The sequence below is a fragment of the Globicephala melas genome, chromosome 13, assembly GCF_963455315.2.
Source record: "Globicephala melas chromosome 13, mGloMel1.2, whole genome shotgun sequence".
Lineage (NCBI taxonomy): Eukaryota > Metazoa > Chordata > Mammalia > Artiodactyla > Delphinidae > Globicephala > Globicephala melas.
Window position 1 is genome coordinate 52111096 of NC_083326.1, and position 17283 is coordinate 52128378.

Here is a 17283-nt window from a genome sequence, read left to right on the forward strand (position 1 = left end):
AAGATGTGGCACATATATACAATGGAATATTACTCAGCCATAAAAAGAAACGAAATTGAGTTATTTGTAGTGAGGTAGATGGACCTAGAGTCTGTCATACAGAGTGAAGTAAGTCAGAAAGAGAAAAACAAATACCACATGCTAACACATATATATGGAATAAAAAAAAAAGATTCTGAAGAGCCTAGGGGCAAGACGGGAATAAAGATGCAGATCTACTAGAGAATGGACTTGAGGACACAGGGAGGGGGAAGGGTAAGCTGGGATGAAGTGAGAGAGTGGCACAGACATATATACACTACCGAATGTAAAATAGATAGCTAGTGGGAAGCAGCCGCATAGCACAGGGAGATCAGCTCGGTGCTTTGTGACCACCTAGAGGGGTGGAATGGGGGGGTGGGAGGGAGACGCAAGAGGGAGGAGATATGGGGATATATGTATACATATAGCTGATTCACTTTGTTATAAAGCAGAAACTAACACCACTGTAAAGCAATTATACTCCAATAAAGATGTTAAAAAAAAATAACATTTAAAAAAAAAGACTAAAAAAAACACTGGTAATGTTCTTTCTCTTTCTTTAGCTCAATCATGGTTACATGGGTGTTTGTTGTAATGTTATTCTAATATTTTTAGTTCTAATGTTATATGTTACATAAACATTTAGCATAGATAATGCTTTTTCAAGTGGTAAATAGCCTTACAATAAATTGCTCACTGCGAACACTCTGATGGCAACGAACAGAAAAATAATACTTTTAAGTATGGCCAGGGGGCTGGGATAGGGACATCAGATTGTCACAGGAATCAAATCTTTCTTAGTTTATACTGAACTATTTATAGATGAAATGTCTGGAACTAGTTTCAGAATGACCTATGGATGGGTGTAGTGATGAAACGGTTATGCCCATGAGTGGGTAAGTGTTGAAGCTGGGTGATAGGCTAATGGGGGTTCATTTATACTATTCTCCCTTCTATTATGTGTGCCAGAGAAAGAGGAGGAGGCGTAGGGGGTGGAGGACGAGAAATCTCTCACAAGAGAACTGAAACAATGAGGGTATTTACAGATTAACTGAACAGTAAGCATTCCTTGATATAAAGAATAAAACATAGAGTAGATTAGAAAGGAAAAGGAGGGCTTCCCTGGTGGCCCAGTGGTTAAGAATCCGCCTGCCAATTCAGGGGACATGGGTCCGATCCCTCATCCAGGAAGATCCCCCATGCCGTGGAGCAGCTAAGTCCAGGTGCCACAACTACTGAGCCTGTGCTCTAGAGCCTGCAAGCCGCAACTACTGAGCCCACATGCCACAACTACTGAAGCCTGCACTCCTAGAGCCCATGCTCCGCAACAAGAGGAGCCACCACAGTGAGAAGCCCGTGCACCGCAACGAAGAGTAGCCCCCGCTCACTGCAACTAGAGAAAGCCCGTGTGCAGCAACGAAGACCCAACGCAGCCAAAGATAATAAATATTTTTAAAATTAAAAAAAAAAGAAGGGGAACAAATTTAAGGGGGACTTGCCAGTTTTTTACTCATGGGGAAGAGTCTAGTTGGCTAGAACACATCCAATGGGCAGGCATGAAGGTCCAGCCAGGTAGGCAGGGTATTGTGGGCGGAAGTGAGACCTTGAAGGGGGCCGTGGAAGATCCTACGAGCTGTGTGAGAGGCTGTCCCCTCTCCTGCTGCTGCTGCTGATGATGATGACCTTCACGGCCTTGCAGTGGACCTGGGCCTGTGGGCTGGCCACAGAAAGTGCACAAGCAGATGAAGTGCTATGGTCGTCCTGCTGTGCTGCACCCGCCAGCAGCCGCCTGCCAGGGTTGGTCTACGACAGGACACCCGGATCTCCCCCAGACCATCCCATTCCACGACTCCGACTCTCATTCCCAGGATTTCTGTGGCTGGTACCTGCCACCCCCATGCCTTCCACGCATGGGCGCCCCGCAGACCTCCATCCCTGGCCAGCCCCACCCTCCTATTCACACGCACACACATCCAGTACTCCACCAGGAAGGCCACCTGTGGCTCTGGACTTGCTGTTCACTTTCTTGCTTCTACTCCTTTGTGTGTGTTGTTCCCTCTACCTGACAGTCTTCTGCTCCCGGACAATTCACAGCTACCCTGCCAGAGTGGGCTCCAGTGGGGCCTTCTGTAGGAGGCACTCCCTGACTGCAGGCGGAGAGCTACGATTATTTACAGCGATTCTCACTCCTTCCACCCTGCGGAACTGGCCCTTACTGAGTATTCCACAATCGTGGAAGAACTCTTTTCTCGTGTCTCTGCGGTCATCGTTATACCTAGAGACACAGTTTCCAAAAAGCACACGTTCACTATTTAAGAGACTGTAGATGGTATCAGAGGAAGGTTAATATGCACACAAGGGGATGTTGTAGTTTAATCCTAGTTTTGCTCCTGATTTTCTGTAATTGCACATTGCTGGGATTTAGATGGAGTTAGCCTAGAGAAGTTTCTGCTGAGATAAAGGACCATGGTGGTTGCCTTCCTCACCCTTTAGCCCTATGTCACATTAAACGGCATCCCTCACCAACACCGGCATCTGCAAAGCCAGGCCAACCCCCAAGAGAGCCAGGCATGGGGGAGATGGCAGAGCAGGTACCGGTTTTTAGAACGTTACAATGCTAATGCCCTTCTTACAAGAAAAGAGGTATCTGGCTCATTAAATATTAAGCCATTCCAAAAAAAAAAAAAAAAGGCAACCTATATTACATCATGAAATCTATGCTAAACCGAAGCAGGATGCACTTGAACTGAAGTTCGTTTTTCTGCTCCACTTTAGAACTCCCATGTTTATTACTCCTGGGAGAAGAACAGTGCCGGCTCTAGCCAGACTTGGCAATTTAAGCTTCTGTCATTTCTACAGTATCTGTTTTTATTTAGTGACGTAACATATTTTTATCCAGTGCTGTTCTATTTCGCATATGACATTTTGGTGCATGTTCAGTGTTTTGGACTGTATCTATGGTACAGAGGGCAGTCACTTTAATTTATGGGTGATCCCAATTGTCACTTCCCCCAACCAGCAATGGAATTTTTCAATATCCTCAGAATAAATCCCTCCTCTGGAGCAGTAAACATAATATGACAGCGTGTCAACCACGGATTTGTTTCAAGATTATTTACTTACAATTCAACAACACTGCTGGCCCACGGAGTGCCCCATCAGCAAAAGCTGCATTGTTTGAAGTAGCTCGGGGAAACAGCCAGGGTTTCAGAATCCAAAGAATGCAGTTTTCCTAAATACCTCAGGATTACAAGATGCTATAGAACTAATAAATTTGCTTCTTAAAATAGTCCAGAGGAATCCTTAATGTTTGAAAGTGTAGGTTATTGATGGGGAGAGGGAATGCAGTTTTGTCCCTCAGGCTCACGTAACGTATCATGAGAAACATTTTTCTGCTTTCTTCTCTTTAGGATTATTTTTAAAGGATAAATTCCAGAGGTAGATAATCTTTTGAAAGAGAAGGACATTAAGAGAGAGTATCTCCAAAAACCCACTTTAGGGCAACCTTTTAAGCAGCGAATGTTTATCTCATGCTGATCACTGTTTCCCGGGATGGTGGGCTGGGCAACCTCGCCCACCTCTGGGGTGAATTGGATCCTGCGCTGTAGGTGTATCTGTCTGGCAATCTAACGACAGAATGAAATGGGACATTCTGCCACTGGTTTATTGTTTACATTTAGGCCGTAACCAAATCTAGCCTATATCTCATCTTTTATCTGTTTTAAAGCACTTTCCCATCTGCAATCTCATTTTTCTCACCACTACCCAGAGAAAAGAGTTATTACTATCACCATTTCACAAATGAGGAAATTTAGGCCCGGAAGACTTAAGCAACTTGCTTATGTTAACACAGAAAATGGGTGGAAGAGCTTGGACAAAAACTCAGGTCCCACCTCTCTGGTCCATCCACGATGTATTGTGCAAATTCAAATTCATCTAACTAAGAGAAATATCCATATGAAGCGTGTGCAGAGATGTCATCCATTCCAATGGATTTTTTAAGTGGGAGCGTGGCCACTCAGAATAAAGAAGTCATTTCTTAGCCTCCCTTGCAGCTACACGTGGTCCATGGATTGTGACAGAAGGGATGGGGGCAACTTCCTGTTCATAGGACCGTGTGGTCTCCTCTCTCCGCCTAGGTTCCCCTGAGAGTAGAATCTGAAGGTAAAGCTCAACTGCAGGTTTATTTGGGAGGTGGCTTCTGGGAGCAGGAGTGAGGTGACAAGGAGGGGTGTGAGGAGGAAGCAGGGAGAGCCCACACGAGAACGTGTTACTGCACGGGCCAGTATCATAGGTGAACAGCGCTCAGTCCCACAGGACCTTCTGATGGGGAGATACAAAGGGGGAAACACCAACTGACAACCGACTGCCATTGGTCAAGGTGTAAATTCTCCTACACCGCTAGGTTGCACTTCCTGTACAGGCCTAGAAGCCCCAGAACAGAAAGTGGAAAACCTGGAGTATGGACTAAGATGAGGCATTGCCTGGATGCAGTTGTGCAACATAGCAAAGGCTGCACAGCTGTGGGCAGCCAGGAGTGGTTAGGTGGGGCTGAGAGGATTAGAAGTGCTGCTCAAAACAGTGTGATACATCCCCCTTCCTGCTGGCTAAGATGCTAGTGGAGAGCTGTCTCAGACCTGAAACCAGAGCAAACTACCTGGGAGGGTTGGAACAATGATATCGAAGGAGGTTGGCACCCTGGGAATGTCTGAGTAGCCATGTGAGCTTGGACTGTACGAGAGAGAGAAATAAATTTCTTTTATTGAAGCAACTGTTATTTGGGGAACTAAAAAAAGATAAGTCTGATAATCACAAGCTATAAACATCAAACTGGAGGGATTTGTTTAGACAATGAATAAAAATTTTAGGTGTCAGTAAACAGTTGGCAGACCCATGGCCTACATGACAATCATGCTGAGAATCTCAGCACCGTGTGGCTCAGTCCATGACACCAAAGAACAGTCTAACAACTTGGTACTGAATCAACTGGGTGGTGTTGCCATCCCAACAGAGCTCCTCCAAATACCTTATTAAATATACACATTCTTGCCTTGCCAAAGTATTTTAAGCTGAAACAATGCATTCTTTTACAAATATGATTATCTTATATCACCGATCACACCAATTCTTAAGAATGAAATAGCCCATGGAACACTAAATACATTTTCACTGAATAATTAAACTTTGTAGCTAATGGCTAATAAGCGACCATACTGGACAGAGCGTTGAGTATAACATTCCTTCAAAGTGCCTACAGTGATCTAAGGGGAACTGGGTGCCACATCATGAAGGAAGAGATAGGGACAGAGAGGTGGGGCGGCACAACCTGGAAGTGGTGGAGCTGGGATTTGAACCCAGGTTTGTTTGCCTCAAAAGCCCATGCTTTACCCATTACGCTAGATCTGATTGAGGGAAACTGTGAGCTTTGCTATTCTCTGGGAATTTAGAAGGTCTAAAATAAGTAGTTCACCTGCCTTGTGCTTAAAAGACAGGAGTGGGGATGGGGGGGGGACGATGGGGGGCGATGGGGGTTGAAGATTGTAAGGGAGGAGCACAGGAGTTGAGCTGAGTACATGGGCTGAGTCCTTGCCCTGCTGCTTGCTTGCTGTGTGAATAGGAAAATGGCTGAGAATCTCTAACCTCAGGTGCTTCACTGAGAAAATGGCAACAATAAAATGTACCTGTACCTCGCAGGTTTTTTTGAGAAGTGAAACAAGGATACGTATATATAATATTAGAAGTGCTTTGTAAACCATAATGCCCTACATTTCCTGAGCATTTACGGTGGACCAGACATAGTGTTAAACACTTTAGACGGATTATCTCATTTAATCACCACTGCAACACTATGAGCTAACTTTTCCACCCCGTTTTCCAGGAATTTGAAGCTTAGCTTGCCCGAGGTCACGTGACTATTAGTGGGCGGGGCTGGCATTGGAAGGTGGTACCCAGGGCTCTGGGCTACTCTCGTCACACAGATGCCTGTGCACCTGGGCCATATGAGCACCCCCTATATGCAGACCACTGACATAATGTAGACAACTTGTCTCAGATTAAAATGTACCCTAGGGACTTACCTGGTGGCACAGTGGTTAAGAATCCACCTGCCAATGCAGGGGACACGGGTTCCAGCCCTGGTCTGGGAAGATCCCACAAGCCGCGGAGCAACTAAGCCCATGCGCCACAACTACTGAGCCTGCACTCTGGAGCCTGTGCTCCGCAACAAGAGAAGCCAACGCAATGAGAAACCTATGCACCGTAAGGAAGAGTAGTCCCCACTCGCCACAACTAGAGAAAGCCGGTGCACAGCAACGAAGACCCAACACAGCCATTAATTAATTAATTAATTGATTGATTTAAAAAAATAAATGTACCCTAGAGCTGCAAGATCTCCGGCTTCTCCTGTTGGGGCTGCCCCGGCCGAGATGCAGGAGAGACATCTCTCTGCCTGTGAGCTCTTCACTAAGATGAAGAATACAGTTTCTGAACATGTTCTTAATCTTATTCCATTTATCTAGCTGTTAATCCCAGCCTTGTAAATGTCTGCAGAGCCCCCATGCTAAATGTATGTATTTGGTTTTGTGCTTTCTCATTAATCCTAATGAACTGGGGATTCTAAGGCATTCTTTCTTTTATTTTGAACCATATGTAAGCATAAAATTGTTTATGTCTTAGTCTCTAAAATTTGACTGTGTTGGGAAATTAGGATGTTCACAGTTTTAAAGCAGAAGGAGAGGCTAAATAATGTCTATCACTTTCTTAGGATTCGCTAAATATTCACGATTTTGATAAAGTCACGAAGAGGCCTGGAGTGAAATATGCATCCTCCTTGCCTTTTTCAACCCAGCTTGGTAGATGAGGTTGAAATGTGAGTTTATATCTGAGAGCCAGCTTTCTCCCCTTGCCTCATTCCCATCTGCTATCCTTAAAATATTATTGAAAATGCCTGTGTGAAATTCTTAGAGGATGTGAGAGCTTTAAAATCAACTAACTAACTATAGGCTCCCATTAATGCACTGAAGCCTGAAATCACCTTGGCAGACAGACATTTTGTATGAGGTGTAACTGAAAAAAATACCACGAGTAAACCACTTCTTTTTCATTTTAAGCCTTGTCCCATTCACAGTACTCAGGGCAAAAGAAACCCTGACCTATGCCAAAGGAAAAAAACAAAAGAACATGGATTTCAGATAAGAATGATCCAGAAACCAAAGGAATTTGGAAAGGGCTTTGTAGATGCAAAGTAGCAAATGCAGAACATGAAGGCAAGTAGGGGGGCCAGCAACTCTGGGTGGTGAACCCACCAAGTTTCAATAGACGTTTTCACCAACATCTAAACGAAAAACCACCGCGGGGATGGCCAGTTGCCAGCTGGAAAGGATGAGGGAGACATCATCTCCTCCTGCCCAGACTGCACCCCTTTCCTATTTAGAGGCTTCACAGGAGGGAGCTGTAATATGATTATTTGTTGATGAAGGGATTTCTAATTGCTGCTTCAGAGGAGACTAACATGACCTATTGGTTTCCTTTGATGTTTTGTTTGCTGACACAATTGCTAAACTTTGAAATGCAGTCAAACTGTAATTTAGTTCAGAAGCTTCTTTTTAAACGTAAATTGCAGCACAGAACTGATTTTTAGTCGAAATCCACTTCTCAGAATTTTTTGTTAATGCAAATCCTTTCTTCATAAAAGGCATACGTGGGCTTCACTGGTGGCACAGTGGTTAAGAATCAGCCTGCCAATGCAGGGGACATGGGTTTGATCCCTGGCCCAGGAAGATCCCACATGCTACGGAGCAACTAAACCCATGCGCCACAAGTACTGAGCCTGTGCTCTAGAGCCCATGTGCCACAACTACTGAAGCCCGTGCTCTGCAACAAGGGAAGCCACTGCAATGAGAAGCCCGCGTACCGCAACGAGGAGTAGCCCCCGTTCACCACAACTAGAGGAAGCCCGCACGCAGCAATGAAGACCCAACACAGCCAAAAAAAAAAAAAAAGATAAGATAAAAACTTTAAAAAAAAAAGGCATACGTTTTCTCTACCATCTACTGTCACCTTCATTTGGTTTCCTCAATCCCCAGTGAATTGAGGAGCAGACCTCTGATAACAGGGCAGTTGTGTCATACGTGCAAGAGGGGTACAGTCCCTCGCTATCCTGCTCCCTCATGGTGCCAAGCACGGGACTCAGGAGTAGCCTCTAGGGTCCTACCTGGATCAGCCTCACTGCCAATCACAGGGGCCCTCTATTCCCAAAGGGGTGCTTGTGGAAAAGGCCACAGGGACATGGGCAGGCAAAGTGGGCTCCTCTCCTACCAAGCTGGTTCAGGGGAGAAAATCAAACAGATTATTGCTACATCTGCAGTAGTTCACTTTCCCTATGGGCTGGTCCTATAGCAGGGTCTATACTTCAATAAAGATATTGATGCTGCGGGGACTTCCCTGGCGGTCAAGTGGTTAAGACTCCATGCTGCCAATGCGGGGGGCTTGGGTTCAATCCCCAGTTGGGGAACTAAGATCTCACATGCCTTGTGGTCAAAAATTAAAAAAAAAAAAAAAAGATATTGATGCTGTGCTAAAGGAACTAGGCATGAGTAGGCTTGAGGCCAGAATTCAAGTTTCTCTCTGTCTGTCCTTTTCTCTGAGAAGTGTCCTTACTACTTGAACCCCAGTGACCAGTACAAGGACTGGACAAACACCATGCAGCCAACAGGCCAAGTTCTGCCTGACCTGTATTCCACAAGACCTGTTTTCTTGGGCCTGCACAGTTATTTTTTTTTTTTTAATTTGAATTTCAATGTCTTTGAAAAGGGCACAAGCTCTCCAGGTCACTGCTAATCCCTAAATATACCCTTAACATGCAGGTCACTTGGCTAATTCTGTGTCACTAACACCCCCGTGGGCTTTTGACCTTTCTGCCTCTGGTGACCAGAAAATTCTCCTTAGTTAACAGAGGACTCAGCTTTTGACACTGAAGTCTCAGGGGCCTTGGATAATGAAAAAGGGTGGATCAAAGAGGAAACCAATAGCTTAGTCTATGAGATATTTTAAAAATCCAACTAAGCCACTCCGGGTCCTCTTAGTTCTGCATTTTCTGTTGTGTGCCTTAACTTGGTGGCTCTTGGCAGACTACTTACAGGGTGGTCAACTTCTGGGTCATAAACCCCATGAGGTTCTGCTTTGAATTTATGTCAACATAGACTGTGTCTTTTCTCAGCTTGTTGCCAGCAAAGCAATGCTTAAGTTGGGCTGATTTGGGCTCTGGGAAGAGAGGGCAGCCATTCTTTCAATGGATGCATTTCATTTTGCCCCACCTCTCAAGTTCCAAATGCTCTGGAGATTCATTCATCTTCCTTCTTCTCCTCCTCACACTTTTCCTTCCTTCTTTTTCTTTGACACCCAAATCCAAATGATGTATAAGTGGAGCAGATCTTGGTTGGGTAGGAGTGGGAAACATTGTCCACCTTTATTTTTTTCACTGCAAACTCCACGTTAGATCCAAGTTTGCTAAAACATACAAGGTCCTCCTAACCCCTGGAGGTATACTTAAACTCAGCAAATAAGCACAGTGCATTTTTTTTGAAAGCAATCAAATTTCCTCGATGATCAGTCATTTAAAACTATACTAAGACCAGCAAACTTGCAGTGAAGCAGAAAGCAAAATTCACTTTTTAAAAAGACAAAACACAGGATCATAAAGACATTTCATTCTTGCTGTAGGCTTCTTCCAAATGTTTCCCTGGATCCCAAGGGAGTGCTTTACATCTCCATTGCTATTAGGAGTATCTGGGTGAAAGTTTGAGAAGCAGTGTGAGATTCTGGTAAATTCTTTTCTAAAACACAGTCTGCTTTTGTATCTGAGAGGAGTATTTCTTTATTTCTGGGGTTCGTGGAATGAGAAATTATGTAGTCCTTGGCTGGACACTTAAGTCTGTTCCTGGACTTGCCAAAAAGGCTTGGGTTGAGTTACTGGACTGGACTACATATTCCCACTCTGAGACCACCAGGATTGTAAAACTGTTGATGCTGAGTCCATTTCTTGTAAATGGCTCCACATATTCACGAATAAATAGTTTAGTTCTGTTATTGTTGGTTTTGGAGTCACCCACACACACACACACGCACACAGTTATCTTGTTTATGCAGAAGTATCAAGCATTGGCATTCTCTCTGTTCCGCATTTGTTGGAAGGTAAAGAGGCACCAATAAAGAAATTGTATTATGCATGTTTTCTGCATTGGGTGGCACCTGGAATTTGCTGAATTTGCTGAGAGCACCTTAAATTTTAAAAGGTCCCTGAGCCTCACCTTTTTCATGCCATTTGAGTCAGATGGAAAACCAAATAATTAGAATAAGCTAGCTGTGTGGGTCCTTTCTCTTGCTCTCAGCTGACTCCAGACCCTGCTGTGGAATTCTAGCACCTCTTCCCCACCCCCGCTTCCAGCTGCTAAACTTCCATGACCAGATCTAAACAACTATCTTCCCTCCTCTCCCCATCTCAGATAATCAACAACTGAGTTAGCATATTACCTAGGACATCGCAGTACAAAAAATGTTCAGGGTAGAAAACAAAACAAAACAAAACCACTCCTAACCATTGGTTTATCAGAACATCTCATTTACTTTATGTTGGTCTTCTTCAAACTTGAAAAATGACTTTAAAGCAATGAAGCTGATTTTCACCAGCATTATATAGACTCTGACTAATGCCAACCAAAAACACTTTGCCCAGACTGCTTCCCACTAACTTGTACCCAGAGGGGATGGGGTGAAGCAGAATTGAAGAACAAATGTAAACAAAAGTCCAGACATACTGCTCTTTCTTTCAGTGACTCACCCCCGAATGGGACCCTGTCTGAGATCCCACAAAATCCTGTTAAATCTTTCTAGGCAAGATGCTTAACTGCTGTTAGGCTTAGGGAAGAAAATCAGTATCATAGCTTCCCAGTGATACTGCATTTTGGTAACGATCTCAACTTCTGGAGAAGGCAGCATGGTGTGGTGAACGAAGATTCAGCATCAGACTCAGACCAGCCAAGGTTTAAATCCCAGAGCCACCGTTTTTTGGCTGTGCACCATTAGATACGTGACAGGTCCTCCCGGGCCTCTTTTTTATTTTTCTTTTTCCCATCTGCAAAATGAGAAATGATGACAAGGATTAAATGAGACAGCAGATGAGAGAAGCAAGCCCAGTGCTAGGCACACTATCAATGTAAGCATCCCTTCTTTTTTAAAATCAGATCACAGGCTATGCACATAAAGTAACTCCCCACCAAGAGCTGACTCTGGCCGAGGGCACTGTTTTCTACGAAGGGAGCTCTTGATGGCCCTTAGTTGTGACTGCTGATTGCACACGTCTGGAAACTATGACAACTGTTTTGCTTTGAGCTCAGCTTGGCCCAAATATAGCTCTATATAAAGCAGCTTCTATCCCTCAGTTTTTCCCAACACATCATAGCTTGGCATGAATTTGGGCAGAAGAGTGGGTGTCAAAAGAAATGCAAAATATCTGGGAGGAATTCAGATTCAACTAAGAATCACCCAGCCCTGTATGGCCCCTGGAGTAGCTCCCTGTAGTAACTGTCCCTGGAGTAGTTCATTCAACACTCACAGGAGCCTAGTACGAAGCTCTATTATTATGCCTACTTTGCAGAAGTTTCAGCTGAGTCTGGGAGGTTAAGTGGCTTTCTCAGGGTCACAGAAATAATAAGGTTTGAGATAAGACCCCAGGCTTTTTGATCTGGTTAAGAAAGCAGGAGGATTTACAGAGTTGGAAGATGGGCAATGGCAGTGTCTACTTGCCAAAGCCTGCTTTGAGTTGACACCATCCACAACAAGTGCCGGGAAGGGGGGTTGTTGAGAGGAATGTCCCAGGTAAGGTGCTTTTACCTTTAGAAACCCTGTGCCGAGGCCCTCTGTCCATTATGTCACATATCAACTGGGGCAGGTAGTGAGATCTGGCTAATTAAACATGTCATGTAAACAATATCTGATCACTAACTTTAAAAACAATTTGTAAGGGCTTCCCTGGTGGTTCAGTGGTTAAGAATCCATCTGCCAATGCAGGGGACACAGGTTCGAACCCTGGTCTGGGAAGATCCCACATGCTGCGGAGCAACTAAGCCCGTGCGCCACAACTACTGAGCCTGCACTCTAAAGCCCGCAAGCCACAACTATTGAACCCTTGTGCCACAACTACTGAAGCCCACGTGCCCGTGCTCTGCAAGAAGAGAAGCCACCGCAATGAGAAGCCCGCACACCGCAACGAAGAGTAGCCCCTGCTCACCACAACTAGAGAAAGCCCGCGCACAGCAGCGAAGACCCAATGCAGCCAAAAATAAATAAATAAAATAAATAAATTTATTTTTAAAAAAAGAATGCTACCATTGTCAGCTTTCTGGGTTTTTTTAACTGTCTAAAGAAATACAGAGCAATTCTTTTTTTTTACCACCAAAAGCAACAATAGTTTATTCGAATTATTTTTAATTCTTTAGCAAGAAACATTCATTTTTTTTATGTGAAGGGAAAATCCTGAAGATGTCCAGCCTTAGGTCAGACAAAAATAGCTGAGTCCTAGCACCTACAGAGCAGTTCTAAACACAATTCCCTTATGGGTTTAACTGATGAATTTGTTCTTTCTTTTCACCTGAAAAGCTTCCATTTTCCTCTTGCCCTTTTGTTCTCAGGAGGCAGTTTTGAGTCCCAACATGCCCTGCATCACTTCCTCCTGTGTCCACTGCCGAAGCAGGGTAATCAGAGTGTGGGCTTCAGCACAACCCCAATTGGATGACAAACAGTGAGAGTAATAGGCTGGTAGAGTTTTTAAAATTCCAGAATACCAGAATACAGTACTGCAGCCCCCCTCTCTCCAAATCAAAGCCTACTGAATGAAATGATGACTGTACTCAAGTGCAATTATACTGAGCATGTAAAATTGAAACACTGAAAGTAAATCTTCCATTGAGATATTGCATTTCGTATTTCAGCCTATGCCAAATAAGCTAGTGACATTTTTATCATTGTTGAGTGTAATGTCAGGAGACAAACGTCTACAAATTTTCTACATAACTTTTTCCATTTTATCTGTTTTCCATTTATGGCGTTGAACACATGGTGTGACTTTTAATATTCTCTCCTCCTTCTTCCCCACATTTTATGACAAGGGATCAAACTCAATCTTGATTATCCTAAATTTACCCTTAGGTAACCTCAGACCCAGAGGGGTTTTTTGTTTTGTTTTGTTTGTTTGTTTTAATTTGTATGGAAAAAGAGAGGAAAAACTTCCAAATTACCCTATAAACCTGGTCCTATGGATGCTGGCAAATGGCCTGGAAAGAACAGGTGCAGCATGTTATAGAAGACCATGTGGCTGGTGGCTACCAGCTCAGGTCTCTCAGGTCGTGGAAACTCGGTAATAACTGAGGAAACTGTGGGTTTTAACGTATGTCAGATTTCGAAGATGGGGCGGGCTTAGTTGAGCGGGGTCTCCCTGGGGGCGCACAAGGGAAGCGGTTGGGAATGAATGAGCCGAGGCCCCGAGCCCGCGTTCCTGGCGGTGGCGCCCTAGCTCCAGCGCGGTGACAACAAGCGTTAAGGTAACAACCGCCGCCGCCGCCGCCGCCGCCGCCGCCGCCGCCAGAGGGATGGCTTCCAGCTTCAAGAAGTCAAACGTGGCCTCCACCAGCCAGAAAAGAAAGGTGGAGCCTAAGCCCGAGCTCACTGAAGATCAGAAGCAAGAAATTCGCGAAGCGTTTGCCCTCTTCGATGCCGACGGCAGCGGCACCATCGACGTGAAGGAGCTGAAGGTGGCCTTGAGGGCGCTGGGCTTTGAACCCAGGAAGGATGAGATGAAGAGGATAATCGCCGAGGTGGACAAGGAAAGCACAGGGAAAGTCAGCTTCAATGACTTCTTGGCTGTGATGACTCAGAAGATGGCCGAGAAAGACACCAAGGAAGAAATCCTGAAGGCTTTCAGGCTCTTTGATGATGATGAAACCGGGAAGATCTCTTTCAAAAACCTAAAGCGCGTGGCCACCGAGTTGGGGGAAAACCTCACTGATGAGGAGCTGCAGGAAATGATTGACGAAGCAGATCGGGATGGAGACGGTGAAGTGAACGAGGAAGAGTTTCTTCGGATCATGAAAAAGACCAGCCTCTACTGAAGTCGGTTTCTCCCGCAAGCATGTGTAGGGAGACTGAGTTGACTTGCTGGGTTCCCTGTTTCTGTTTTGTGAAACCTTGAGGTAGAGCCCAGCACTGTCTCTCCTCTTACCCCCAGCTGGTCTAGATAGTTCTATTTCCAAATCTCTAGCTCAATTATAGAATTTTAAAGATGCTTTTAATGTGAGTTTTGGTTTTTCATTCCCAAGAGCAGACCTGGAGGAGTGTAGGTTGAATCAAAGATTCTGAAACTTCTTTCCATCCACCATTTGCCTTGCATTGGTGGACACCCATTAAACTGAAGGCAAGACATACTGCCTTCAGTTTATATATATATATATATAATATATGGTTCATATATTATTCCTTAAATTCAAGTCATTGTTCTCGCATGATAAGGTGGAATCACCAGCAGGTCATCCTAGCCATTGATTTTCACTTAACTGAATACTGGTTTGAAGGAAAACAGTGCAGCCATTTATTGGGCTCAGGAACGGTACTGCTCTAAAGGATAGGCTTGCCTTTGGCTGGTGGTAAATGGTGCTATTTAAACGGTTCTCTGGTTTCATCACATGCAAATGATTCTTGATTTGTGTGTACATTACCTACTGTGGATTATCGGGGCCACAATGTATTCTTGGGCTACAGAATAAAAACAGAATTTAATATTGGCCCAAGCAAAGTATGATTGGCTTAAGAGGTTAAGCTAACTAATGACTTTGAGTAAATATTTATAAATGTAAGATCTTAGCTTAGGAAGTTGTAAAAAAATATCTGTAACACACTTTGAGCTACTTATCTGTCCTTGGAAAGATAAACTAGTGTTTTAGTTATTAGATGAGTTATACTATAACCTTAGTCATTTTATTATTGCTTTATTACAAGCCACTGTCTACCTTCTAATTCTTAGAACATCTTGGTTCTTGATACTTAATTTCCCCTCCTCTGGTATATAGTTGATGCCAGAATGTCTGGCATCTAAGTAGTTCTCTATTTTATAATCCCAGGAAAGTATTTGTTGTGGCTTGTGTATGCATTAATACTACTTGTTCTCTGTTATAAATTAAACCTTTCTTGTTTTGAAATAAAATACCTACCCATTTGAACATCTACAAATATGAAGTTAGCGAAAAGTTAAATAATATAGCTGTGGGAAGATAATGAAATCTATCTGCTGAGATGGAGGCCTGGACAAATGTTTTGATAATAGGCAACAAAACTAGCAAACAGGCAAGATATTTTGGTCACAACTAAATTAAGTCTTCATACAAAGTCCCATTAAAATAAATGTGAAATTCTGGAAAATTTTTCACTTGCTTTGCCAGCAGTTTTACCCTTCAGAGGATTGTTAATCCAATCAGGAAAACTACTACTCTGGGTTTAATTCTCATTAACAGGGACTAATTTGTCAAAGCAGCAGTACTAGCTGAAGTGATGGGTATGTGGGCATTTACTGTGAGAAAGGATTTTGCTGAGGCGGCTGGCACAGGGCAGGGGAATTCACCCAGACTGCAAATGCTAACAGTTCAGGTTCAATGTCTTAGTGTGGATTCAGGTGCAGTTGTAGGGGATACAGGTGCAGCTTGGACCAGCGACAGTGTGAGGGGCCCGATCTGAGGGCAAGGGGAGGAGCGTGGCATTCTGGGAAACAAGAGTTCCTGGCATCCTGATGACCAGAGTCTCGGCCCAAGGATCTACATGTGGATCAAGGTAGAAAAAACAGAAACAAAGAAAGTTGGCAGGAACTAGGAGAAAGGGTCAGAGCCTTGGCCAACTGGACTGGGTTCAGTCTTGGCTCCCGGCCCAGCAGAGGATAGAAGCGAAAACCAGGAACCCAGGCTGAAGCCCAGGAATCAAGCTGCCCAGACACCATGGGGTCAACTGTGGAGGCTGTAGCCCAGGACTTAAAGGGTTGCCTTAAAGACACAGTCCGTCCTACACACAGGAAGGGGCTCCAGAATATTCCTGAATCCCATTCACTGCTAAGGAAGAACCTCTCATGGACTACTAGTTTTGCTTCTCAGTCGGCACGTATTCTGGGAGATGGAGGGTAAATCGGGGGCAGGGGAACAACTAGAGCAGACCTAGATTGACATTTGAATTTTAAGAGAAGTAAATCATACACGTCTGGCTGGGTCAGACCTGTATCCCAGTCTTTACACAAATAGAACACAAGAAGTTCAATGAAAATTTAAAAACACCTTTTTGCAGATGAGTAAACTCAGCTATAAAGGTTGGGAAGAACTCAGAAAGTAGTTTTCACTTTACTGGCACTATTACAAATGGTCCCAATAAAGAAGCAGGAAGTATAGCAAAGAAACTGTGTAGGGAGCTCATTGATAAACTCTTGCTTTCTAATGATAAATGTTAACAGGTGAAAAGCAGAGCATCAGGCCAAGGATAAAAATATGACAGTCTCAAGGTTGTATTGCTATCAAGGGAGCTAATGCCCCAAATGAGCAGAGGACAGTAAAGGAATTTTTTTTTTTCCTTAAAGGCATCTTAGTTATGTCTAAGATGAGAAGATTGAGGATGGGATAGGTCCAACTCTTTAAACTGTTGCAGGTTGGTTTCCATGGGAAGCAGGCTCTTTGAGTCTTAGGTGTGTGTACAGGAAGTTTATTTGAGTTCTCTGGATCCCACGGGTGAGGGGGAAAGAAACCAAGACAGGGCAGAGGGAGAAATTGGGCTATGATATGGTCACTAACAGAGGCCTCAGCTGATCTCATGGGGAGCTCTGGGGCAAGGGTGACCCTGCAGATGACCCAAATTGTGACGAGGAAGCTGGGCCTTTAAAACTTGTCATTGACTGACAGTCACTGGACATGAGCTGTCCCTAGGAAGAGGGTATGACCTTGAGCAAGGTGGCTGGCCTCAGTCAAGGGCAGTCAATCTCTGGGAGAGGGAATTCAGTTGCAAACTATTAACTGTCAAGACTGCCAGCACCTGGGGGATGACTTCAGTTCTGAGGGACAGGCCAGAGGGGAGATCTGGGCAGGGCCCCACGGTGTCCACTACACCCCACACCTTATACCACTTAGATCTACTGGCTAATTCAGGATTCTGATGGATCTTTCTAGATCTAGAAGGAAATCTAGAGAG

The 17283-nt window shown here is 44.3% G+C and overlaps 1 protein-coding gene across 1 annotated transcript; it reads left to right on the forward strand.

Moving 5' to 3' along the window:
• Positions 1-13664: 13664 nt before the first annotated feature.
• Positions 13665-14183, forward strand: CETN1 (centrin 1). Its single transcript, XM_030842666.2, has one exon. It carries the CDS (start codon positions 13665-13667, stop codon positions 14181-14183), a length of 519 nt encoding a protein of 172 aa, XP_030698526.1.
• Positions 14184-17283: the final 3100 nt, after the last annotated feature.